The sequence below is a fragment of the Oncorhynchus tshawytscha genome, linkage group LG02, assembly GCF_018296145.1.
Source record: "Oncorhynchus tshawytscha isolate Ot180627B linkage group LG02, Otsh_v2.0, whole genome shotgun sequence".
Taxonomy (NCBI): domain Eukaryota; kingdom Metazoa; phylum Chordata; class Actinopteri; order Salmoniformes; family Salmonidae; genus Oncorhynchus; species Oncorhynchus tshawytscha.
Window position 1 is genome coordinate 72,561,265 of NC_056430.1, and position 12,213 is coordinate 72,573,477.

Consider the following 12,213-nt stretch of genomic DNA (forward strand, 5'->3'; position numbering starts at 1 on the left):
AATACATAATTAAAGTGAGCTGAAGTCAAGTCGGTGCTGCTTTGTGGTTTGCTCTCCAGGTTCGTGTTCGGTCTCCAGCCTCGACCTGATAGGGAAGTCAGTGTACATGTTGCTAGGCAACGAGAGGCCATCCGAACGACGGTGTTTTCACGCGAATTCCGCTCATACAAGGACAAAACTACCTAAAAGTGCGTCAGTTTGCATCTAATGCTAGCTAGCTACTTCTAAAGTCGACTATTAGTTTGTGATTAGTGCACACTGACAATGCCGTTCAGCGCCGAGGCCATTAAGCCGCCCCTTCATGACCAAATAACAGAACTGCAGAGGAAAATTCAACTTCTTGGTAGGTTAAGACTTGCAGCAGGCTAGCTAGAACCGGTAACTTATGCTTGTTAACTAGCTAGGCCTAGTTGTGTGTGTAAACGCCATGTTGAATAGCAAATTCAGACTTTGCATTAGCGCTATCTTGCTAACATTATACTAAAGATTCTTGGCTAACGTTACCTCCATCTGTAAGGTTACTTACAGGTTAATTTACTCTCACTGAGAAATGTATGGCCACATGAAGCTATGAAAGATAGAACGTTAACTACTAGCTACTTTGTTGCAATCATTTTGCAAGGTCAGGTGATGTGTAGGCTATGTTGCCAGCAAAATGGGCTTAGCTAGAAATAGTAAAATACCTGTTGAGATATTTAGCCTACCTTTCTAGCCATTAACACCCCCTGAGTAATGGAGAACAGTTTGGGACACAAAAATATAAATGGCATTCAACTTTTTATGTAACAGCTAGTTCCCTGTTTCTTTGAATAAGACTAAGAGAAGGCCAAAAGTCAGTCAGAGGATGCTGAAATAACGAATTTGTGAATTCGCCCAACAGAGGGCGACAGAAGTGCATACTATGAAATGTCTCAGTCAAGCATCAAGAAAAACAGGAATTATATCCTTCAGCTGAGGCAGGAGAACAAGAAACTACACAAGAAGTTGGCTAACGCTCTTGCTGTAAGTAAAACCGGTTATTCTATCAAAAATGTTTTGGTTTCAATGCTCAGCTTGTACTTCCCAGGTTGTTTTTCCCTGTTAGAATGTTGGAGTGCAGGGTCATATTCAATAGTGCACATCGTAACAAAACATTTTGGAACTGAAAATGAAAAGGAGCCTTTATTATTGGAAAAGTTGAGGTAGTCCTTCCTGGTTACAGACCGTTTTCTTTCTCTCTTCCAGGGGGACGAGCAGGTGATAAAGGAGGCCTTTCAAAGCCGAGGCATGGAGAAAGCTGCCTTCAGAAACATGTCAGGGAAGGTGGGGACATCGCAAACACATAGCTATGTTAGTTTGATGTATGTGTATTTTTGATGTATTATTGACTATCATCTGTAATGCAAATTGCCCATTGGGGATAATCAAGATCTACTTTGCATCCTGGTGAGCAGGCTGCTCTCAAGGTGCTGGACCAGAAGGTGTGTGACAAGATGAAGAAGCTGAACGCTCTAAAGCACACCACCCAGACGTACCGTCGTCGCCTGGAGGACCTACAGACACTGTACCAGAGTATGAAGCTAGAGAACAGGGGACCAGAGAGAGACACGGAGAGACACAGCGAGGAGGCCAAGGTACTATATAGAGACAAACAGTGCAGCAGAGGATGCGACTGGAATGGAACCCTATTCTCTATGTAGTGCAGGACCGACTGACTGACTGATTGATTGACTGACAGACTGACTGACAGACACACACACACAAAATAGTGAATATAGTGGTATGAATATAGTGGAGGTGACTGATGTGTTGCCCTTGGTCCACAGAGTGAAGGAGAGGTGGCTGAGGAGCATCCCCAAAAGGTTACGCTCTTTCCTTCCACGCTGCCTCACCCCTCTGATTCTAGCCAGTCTTATCTACAATCAGAAACTTTTCAAACACTTAGCATGCCCAGCTCAGGATCAATCAACCGTCTATAAGTGTGTGTGTGTGTGTGTCGTCTTCCAGAACTTGCGGGTGCTGGAGAATCGTCTGGAGAAAGCCCAGCTGAAGTGCCAGGAGGCTGAACACATCATGAGAGGCTATCTGAAACTAAAGGCCCACCTACAGGTTAGTCCTAGCCTGGTTCCAGATCTCTTTGTGCTGTTTCGCCAGCTCGCCCCCACATTTAACTTTATGCAACCAAGCCATGCCTACACACCCTCTCCAATGTGCTCTTTGGGTAGTTGAATCCTTTTCCACAACCTACTCTAATTTCTAATTTTTGTCCTGTGTGGCTCAGTGGCTAAGTCGTGGGTTCAATTCCTGCTGGGGCTACCCATACGGAAACGTATGCACTCACTGACGTAAGTAGCTTTGGAGAAAGGCGTGTGCTAATTGGCATATATTATAATTAGGAGGAGAGCCTGACCTTCCAGTCCAAGCTGGATGAACTAGAGGCTGAGATCCTGAGACAGAGACAGGAGCTGAAGGACCTGCAGGTCCTGAACAGTGACGCACTCCTCTCCAAAGACACTGCCAAGGTGACCAGCACACATACACACTCCTCTCCAAAGACACTGCCAAGGTGACCAGCACACATACACACTCCTCTCCAAAGACACTGCCAAGGTGACCAGCACACATACACACTCCTCTCCAAAGACACTGCCAAGGTGACCAGCACACATACACACACTCCTCTCCAAAGACACTGCCAAGGTGACCAGCACACATACACACTCCTCTCCAAAGACACTGCCAAGGTGACCAGCACACATGCACACTCCTCTCCAAAGACACTGCCAAGGTGACCAGCACACATACACACTCCTCTCCAAAGACACTGCCAAGGTGACCAGCACACAAAGACACTGCCAAGGTGACCAGCACACATGCACACTCCTCTCCAAAGACACTGCACACTCCTCTCCAAAGACACTGCCAAGGTGACCAGCACACACATACACACTCCTCTCCAAAGACACTGCCAAGGTGACCAGCACACATACACACTCCTCTCCAAAGACACTGCCAAGGTGACACTGCCAAGGTGCACACATACACACTCCTCTCCAAAGACACTGCCAAGGTGACCAGCACACATACACAAAGACACTGCCAAGGTGACCAGCACACATCACAAAAGACACTGCCAAGGTGACCAGCACACATACACACTCCTCTCCAAAGACACTGCCAAGGTGACCAGCACACATGCACACTCCTCTCCAAAGACACTGCCAAGGTGACCAGCACACATACACAAAGACACTCCTCTCCAAAGACACTGCCAAGGTGACCAGCACACATACACACTCCTCTCCAAAGACACTGCCAAGGTGACCAGCACACATACACACTCCTCTCCAAAGACACTGCCAAGGTGACCAGCACACATACACACTCCTCTCCAAAGACACTGCCAAGGTGACCAGCACACATACACACTCCTCTCCAAAGACACTGCCAAGGTGACCAGCATGGGTATTATTATTGTAACTGAGGACTGTCCCGTACCTCTCCCCTCATGCATCACCTTACAGTCATCGATGTGTCCATCGTGTAAAGTCCAGCTGTCTGAGTTTACGGCTATTTGTTGTGAGTTGAATGCTTTTCTTTGCTGTTTGTACAGTAGTAGTTTAGACAGTAGTTAATTGACTCTCTCGGTCTCTCTCTCTCTCTCTCTCTCTCTCTCTCTCTCAGGCAGAGCTGCAGCGTCAAGAAGAACAGATGTATAGGGAGAGGAAGGACAGAGAGTGTATCCTCACCCGTTACAAGAAAGAAGCAGAGGACCGTAAGGCTCAGGCTGAGAGAGTGGAGAGAAGGGTTGGTCCCCACCACTTTACACTTACATCCATAGAATAACAATGACAAGAAGGGATTTTCCTATTCAAGTCAACGTTCCATGATGGCTGGACCGGCTGCCATATTGGGTGTACCCAGGGCCGTTTCTAGCATTTCGGGGGCCCTATGCGAGATTTGGTTGGGGGCTTCCCCCACCTAGCGGGCAAAACATTTCAGTGGCCACCCTCTTGGAAAATTGTCAAGTTAATGACCTGCAATTCTCCATGTTTTTCCATGGGGCAGAGAGAACATTTAGCAGTTTTAAAACATATGTGATTCTACTAATTTTGGCCCCTGGGCAGGTGCCTTGCGTGCCCGGTCAGTAATTCAGCCAGGAATACTACAAGGTTTAGATAGCAACTGAACTAACAATCTTTAACATGTTAGCTGACATGGATAATTGAGTGACTGTCAGTGACTGACATAACAAGAGAAAAACTGCTGATATACATATCAAAATCGCACCTTGTGTGTTCTACTATTGTAACTAACAGTAAGTTAAGACCACGACTGACTTCCTAAAACAAATCTAAATAAATGTTGTGTTATGCCTAGAGACGCGGCACTGGGTGTACCCATATCAAGGAATATAACATGAGGCGCTGTGTCCATTCTATTTAGCTATATATCTACACTTCTTACATATCATTTAGTCTACAGAGTAAATGTCCTGACGTCTGCCCCCTTCCCTCCAGGCCCAGCGGGCAGCCATGCAGCCTGACGAGCTGAGTAGCGACGCCCAGCGCAGTGCCACCGGGCTGGGGGAGGAGGAGGAGAGGGCCATCTCCACCTTCGAAGAGGCCTTCAGACGCATCAAGGAGGCCACGGGGGTCACTGACACACGGGTACGGAGAGGAGGTCATTTTATATGATTCTTTCGCTTTGTGTGTCTTTGTATGCAAGTGTGTGCGTGGTACATGTGTGTTAGTTTGTCTACGCACCTACTGTATCCATGTGTGTGTATGCAAGTGTTGTTTGTTTTTCAGTTATTTGTGTGTGTGTGTGTGTATTAATCTATATCTGTGTGTGTGTGTGTGTATTAATCTATATCTGTATGTGTGTGTGTGTGTTTTAATCTATATCTGTATGTATGTGTGTGTGTGTGTGTGTTTTAATCTATATCTGTATGTATGTATGTATGTTTGTGTGTGTGTGTGTGTATTAATCTATATCTATGTGTGTGTGTGTGTGTGTGTGTTGATCCATCTCCTTGTCCCTATGCAGGAGGTGGTGGAGAGGTTCATCTCCCAGGGAGACACCCAGCAGCACCTGGAGAATCTGAAGAAGGAGAACCAGAGAACCCTGGTACAGCTGAAGGAGGACAGGGACCGTCTGCAGGAACACTTCCAGGACATCAAGTACTCCGGGGAGACCAAGCTCTCCAGGTCAGTGGGCAGGGGTTAGAGGTCAAGGGTTAGGGATTACACAGCAAATGTAGCAGACCAGAGAAGTTGTAACCGGATGCTGACACCTTCAATGGAAGGTATTATTTATTAAAATAGTGACCCTCAGAACAGATCCTTGAAGATTGTAAATTGTGGGAGAACTTGTGGGAGAAGACTTGTGGTGGTACAGAAGTTGGTCTGAAAGGTTCCCTTCCTAGTGTTGAGTTGAGTGTGTCTGTAAAGTCATTCTGATGGATATTTCTTACTGTCTTCTACAGTGGTCAGCAGATGCTGGAGGACTGTAAGCGCCACCTGCAGGCGGAGCAGGGGAGCCGCGACGCCGCCAAGGAGCGTCTGGACTGGCTGACCCGTACCCTGAACACGGTCCGGGCCGGGGTGGAACACCTATCTGACAAACTGCAGCACATCAAGCTGGTACAGAGAAGACCCCATTAACAATATAATGTACACTGACCTGAGACCCGTCAGATTCTTTAGATCAAGTTGAAACCTCGTAAATAAATGTGAAGGTGCTCAGAAACATTACGTCAATTGTGTCCTCAAACACCTCCCCTCCTCCAGGGTGAGCGACTGGAGCCCCAGCTGCCCCCCGGCTCAGAGGAGTACGTGGTGGAACTGCTGTCCCAGTCAGAGCAGAAGCTGCTGTTATTGCAGGAGGAGCTCCAGGGGAAGGACCTGGCCGCCGTCATGAAGGAGATGGAGGAAGAGGAGGTGAGGAGGAGGGGGAGGAGGAGAGGTGGGGGTAAGGGGAGGGAGAGGGGAAGGACATGGCTGCCATCATGAAGGGGATGGAGGAGAGGATCAGAGATACGACTTTTCCTTATTCGTTAAACATTGACTGTTGTTGCCATAGAAATTGAATGAATGGAAAAGCCCCTTAGACCAGGGCAATTTGACAGTACACATGTGTAAACTCATTATTTTTTCGGTGGTTGCTGCTCCCAACAGTGAATGTGGTATTGTAGAGACAGACAGGTGTTTCAGACAGTACATGGAGCATCTACTCAAATAGGTCCTGCCAGGGTAAAGCTTTGTGACCTGAAACCATCTTCTTATTTTCCGTCCATTCGCTACTGTACTCCAAGGTTTTTGCCAGCCACGCCAGGCAGACTAGATGCTACATACAGACCATGTTCTTTAATCTGTGCACTGGTGCTTGAATAGCTTATCTGTTCCTGGATGGAAATACGGCCATTAGGTGTTTGATCTTGATTATTAACGAGTCACATTCAGCCGGCCACCTTGAAGTCACCCCCTGGTGTGTGTTTGAGAACACTGTGTTCAGGAGTCAGAGGATGCGGGTTGTTCAGGAGTCAGAGGGTACGGGTTGTTCAGGAGTCAAGAGGGTACGGGTTGTTCAGGAGTCAAGAGGGTACGGGTTGTTCAGGAGTCAGAGGGTATGGGTTGTTCAGGAGTCAGAGGGTACGGGTTGTTCAGGAGTCAGAGGGTGCTGGTAGTGGTACACCGTTAGCTCTTGTGATGTAGCAATGTCTGTCTGGGATTCTCTAATGACGTTGGCTTTGACTGGTCTCAAGTTGTATACCTTTACATTTTTAAGGCATAAGCCCTGGTCCCAGATCTTTGTGCTTTATAGCCAACACCTATGGTTGAATAAACAGATCTTCTTGACTAACATGTTCCCTTTGACATCTTATTATGATGAGAACAACTGTCTCTCTGTGTCTGTGGTTTTGTGTCTGTCAGTTCCATGCCAGCATCGAGGGGAAGCTGCCCCATTGCAACACCCGCATCAAGCTGCCTGAGGCTCAGAGACAGGACCCATATGATGGTGAGATGGCATCAGACGCATAATTGCATACACACCCACAGACACACAGACACACTCTATCTCACGATCCCTCTCCCTTTTCCCTCTCTTTCAGAAGAGGAGGAGAGCGGGGACGATGAGGGTGACATTATCACCAGGGCGATACTGAAGCACCAGTCTCAGCTCATCATCGACTCCAAGACTAAGAGGAAGACCAGGACCAAGAAGAAAAAGGGCAAGCTCTGATCCTAGATCAGTTAGGCTGGCTAGAGGTCACAAGAGCCATAGAAATATAATTGCTAGAATAGGGAGTTTGTGTTTAGTGTGAGGTCATAGGTCATATTTGTGCCCTGGATTGAGTGAAAATACTTTTGCTTAGATGGCATAGGGAACTTGAGTGAAATCTTACTCCTCACATATAATTATTCAGTTAGCTAAATAATTATATTCCTTATTAACTAATGGAATGCACAGTAAATGTATATTGTATATTTGGGATGATACTGTAGCTAGGGAACGTTGTGGTGGCAGATCATATAGTACCTTGCAGTCATCACATTAGCTACTTTATGAATGCAAGACTTGATTTTATCACAAAGCAGTTCAACACAAAATAATTTCCCACTTGCACCACTGATTTGTAGATTATAAAATTGTAATCAAAATAGGAATGAAAATCAATAAAAAGCTTGATTTGAAGAATTACTCAATTACTCAAGGTAAGATTGCTCTAATGCAGGGGTGTCAAACACACAGCCCGTGGGATGTTTTTTGTTGTTGTATAATATATATATTTTTTAATCTGCATTGAAATGACTTAAATATTGAAACTGTAGGAATCGGGGCTTGACATGAACCTTTTTAGCCTTTGGACAAGTAGGAGAGATGTTTTTACTTGTTTACTGAAGTCACTTGTCCCCCCCCAAAAAAGGTATTTATCACAGGCCAAAAGGGTGAGTGAAAATGAGTGAAGTACACATATCCATGGGAATTAGGGGTGCTGAGGGTACAGCAGCACCCCCTAATAAATCACTTTATTAATAAATTAGTGATTAAATTAGTGCACTAGGCCTTTATTACTCCTCTTTGATTACTGCTGTATGATTACTCCTGTATGATTACTGCTGTATGATTACTCCTGTATGATTACTCCTGTATGATTACTGCTGTATGATTACTCCTGTATGATTACTGCTGTATGATTACTCCTGTATGATTACTGTTGTATGATTACTCCTGTATGATTACTGCTGTATGATTACTCCTGTATGATTACTCCTCTTTGATTACTGCTGTATGATTACTGTTGTATGATTACTCCTGTATGATTACTGTTGTGTGATTACTGTTGTGTGATTACTGCTGTATGATTACTCCTGTATGATTACTCCTGTATGATTACTGTTGTATGATTGCTGTTGTATGATTACGCCTGTATGATTACTGTTGTGTGATTACTGCTGTATGATTACTCCTGTATGATTACTGCTGTATGATTACTCCTCTTTGATTACTGCTGTATGATTACTGATGTATGATTACTCCTCTTTGATTACTCCTGTATGATTACTCCTGTATGATTACTCCTGTATGATTACTGCTGTATGATTACTGCTGTATGATTACTGCTGTATGATTACTCCTCTTTGATTACTCCTGTATGATTACTGTTGTATGATTACTGCTGTATGATTACTCCTGTATGATTACTCCTGTATTATTACTGCTGTATGACCCTGTGTGTGCGGAAGTGTACAGATGGAGCAGTGACACAGTCAAGGATCGCTGGCTGTGGGTCTTGTGATGGGTTGTAAATCATCATGGACTGCAGAGCAACTCTGCTCTCCTCACAACTGGATAACTATACACTGATTCACATCTAGGCTACTTACTATATGCCAGTATGTGTTGTAGTTAGGTTTCACATTGCTAGAATAACATGGAAATAGGTCTAGGCCAACTATGCATAATTTCTTTCATAAGCTTTCCTCAGCTGAAGCCTAAGTTTTCTTTTCACTCATTATATTTGTCCATCTTGGTATTGCTCAATTTCAGTTCTTTCAGTTCTTTCAACCTAAAATATATGTAATTCAAAATAAATCTAAGAATGAGAATAGCATAGACTCCGACTTTCGTAATTATTCCCATTTGAAAGCTGCAACTTTAGGACATTAACCACTTCATTAGAATCGTTTGGAAAACACTCTTCATAACTTTAATTTGTCCATGCTTTTAGGATATTTCATTTAGTAGGATTAAGATTTTGGTCGTTCGGTTCGCATTCCTAGAATGCATGCATCATTTCTATTTTATAATGCGTTGGTCAACTGTCAAGGTTTATTCGAAATTATCATTAGATTTGTATATCTTTCTATTGTATCTTTTATATCTCTCATTATTACCTTAGGCCTTCCACGTGTTTGGGTTATTCAAAAACAACTTAAAACTTTCTGAGATAGCCTAGAACTCCGTTAGATTAATTCAATGTTTGATCATGAAATTGCGCGGCAGGAGAAACCTAGCATGCATTTAGCTGAAAGAATGGTGTACTAGGCCAAGTCATATTCATATAAAATGGAGAGGAAAATGGGATTCTGTAACAATAAGACACCGGAGTGTCCGCTATAAAAATAGACTTTGACTATTGGCCCAGATCATCCGATATTCAAGAAAGATAAATAATAAAGATTCTGATCGGATATTTAGCGCTGCTTTGGTGAGACTCTTAGCTGTCTACATTGTCCTCTTGCTTTTTGTAAATATAACATTTATTGAAATAGGCTATAGCAAATAGGAATATAGGCAATTTACTACCCTGCTGTCTGATCCAATTCTGATCGGAGTAATTGTTTGATATTGTGATTTTTTTTACTGAAATCTATATATTCTGGTTGTCCGATTTTTAAAAACTTGCACCAGGCAAGTGGACAAACCTTAAGGTTGAGCCTTGGAAATGATAATGGCCCTACATCTACAGTCTCTTCACTCTGCCCAGATTCATAACCGTCATCGGAACGAAAGCTAGACAGCCAGGGAGCATGGGGAAATTCCAAAAGCAATGGATAGAGATTTTTGCTAATTTTGACAGCGAGGAAACATAATCAATCTAAAGTGAGGCCCTATTGACCTCGGGGAAGACTGAATGCGGAACTCCTGCAGGGTTTCCCAACTGCCGGCCCGCGGGTCCTCAATTTATTTGTAATTATGTTCCGATCCCCTGACCATCCACTAAATAAAAAATCGTCCTGCGACTGAATCTAGTTGATGATCTCCGATTTAGTAGAATATACAATAGAAAAAACGGTTGAATTAGTCATGCTATGCTTCATTTCCCTATTTCTCCGTAAAGCTGGTAAAATAAACTCCATTTATAACAGGCCATGTTGTTACAACAGAAATGTTATACGGCATCTTCTTGTTGGCACAACAGATATTCTCTCTATTTTGTACTGCTTGTGTTTACTTCCTCTGTTTTAGCAAGAAAAGCTGGGCTGTTCTCAGATCTGTTTGTACTGTCTTGCCAAATCATATGGTCATTGTCATGCCAAACATGGTAGCCTACCCACGAAAACATTTCCTTCACTATTACTCACACTTGGGTCTCTGGAAGTGGCCCAGCGGTCTAAGGCACTGCAGTATGTAAGAGGCGTCACAGAGAGTCCCTCGTTCAAATCCAGGCTGCATCACATCTGGCCGTGAGAGGGAGTCCCATAGGGTGGCGCACAATTGTCCGAGTTTGGGCGGGGTAGGCCGTCATTGTAAATAATAATTTGTTCTTAACTGACTTGCCTGGTTAAATAAATAAAACATAGAAATAATATTCTGGCATCATTAGAATGTTGGACCTATAGTCTTTACACATCAATCACACTGTACTGTATGTCTTTACAATATGAAACCAAACACCAACATTTAATTAGTGTACTGTACACACTCTGAAACTGTAAATAATGGAATAAGTGTTTACCCTGACAATGTAGTGTATTTGAATGAAACTACCGGTACCAAGTATATTGACAAATCCACTATATACCCAAGGTATTGTGAAAGCATCACTTGGTTTCATAAGAACAGGTCACCTGTTTCTGTTCTTGACTTTTTCTCTCTTTATGGTCTAAACCCATCTATTGTGAATAAAGGGGTCACCTTACGATCCAATGCACTACACTACTTAACAAACGTTTAGGGTTTAGACCATAAAGAGAGAAACTGCCTATATTCCTATTAGTGCCATTGTCCATGTTTGACATGAGATCCTGTGTAACATCAGTGGGCTTACGGGAAAGACACACACCTCACTTCTGAGGAATTAGAGGGAACCTCATGCTACTGATCTAAAGTGGGTCGTTCCACCAATCCGTTGCCTTTTGAGAAGTGTAACTTGGTCACCTAATTTGAACATTTTCAACTTCATAAAAACACATTTTCCCATCTGAAGAGGTTAAATACATAAGAATACTATACTAAATGCCTATTAAGTGCCAAATAAAGTAACAGGGTTGACCGTGACAGGGTTGACAATTTCATCTTAAATCAGCCATAAATTCCTTTGTGGCAGGGGGAATGGAAGCTTGTTGTGAACCACAGGGAGGTGCAATTGAATGCAAGTTGGGTAAGAGGGTTGATGTGTTATTGCTTGAGCCACTCAGTTTTCCACCACAAAACACCCAAAAATTGGCCAAAAAGAGTATAACAGTATCTTAAAAAGCTTCTTAGATTGATGGCACCTGACACATGAGTTCGTTTTAGTATTTAATTGTAACTTAGAATAACATTCCCTAATGCACCTGGCGTAAGCTACCTGAGGCTTTCTCAAGAACGGTTATACATGGCAGACATAGAAAAACAATCTTTTGGTAAACATAAATATACCAGGTTACTACATTCCCCCATTTAAAGCTAATAACCCAACTTAAACATTTGATGATTTTCTCATAACAACCACATGCTATTTTTATATTACATTTTTTTTCGACCATGATCTCACTTAGGATCTAAAATAGTCTGGCGGACGTATCTCTAATTGAGCGTCTCAGAGTACTTCACCCCCTGATGGTGAAACAAAGTCATTTTGTGGAGACTTCACAGGAAGGGGTCATCCTGGAATGGTGGTCTCAGGAAGTTGAGACTTGTTTGTCTCAGGTTGTTTGACCAACTACTACTCTGGGGAACGTTCCAATGTCCTGTCCTGCTCGTTTAAGCATTGATCCATATCCACGGATGGAACTGGAATTC

The 12,213-nt window shown here is 43.5% G+C and overlaps 1 protein-coding gene across 1 annotated transcript; it reads left to right on the top strand.

Moving 5' to 3' along the window:
* Nucleotides 1–38: 38 nt before the first annotated feature.
* On the top strand, nt 39–7,487 carry LOC121840487 (outer dynein arm-docking complex subunit 3-like). Its single transcript, XM_042304330.1, has 13 exons — nt 39–343; nt 881–1,002; nt 1,225–1,302; nt 1,434–1,613; nt 1,987–2,088; nt 2,376–2,501; nt 3,664–3,786; nt 4,500–4,649; nt 5,029–5,189; nt 5,468–5,624; nt 5,772–5,921; nt 6,915–6,999; nt 7,094–7,487. The coding sequence occupies exons 1-13, from the start codon at nt 265–267 to the stop codon at nt 7,222–7,224; spliced, it is 1,644 nt and encodes a 547-aa protein (XP_042160264.1). The 5' UTR covers nt 39–264; the 3' UTR covers nt 7,225–7,487.
* Nucleotides 7,488–12,213: the final 4,726 nt, after the last annotated feature.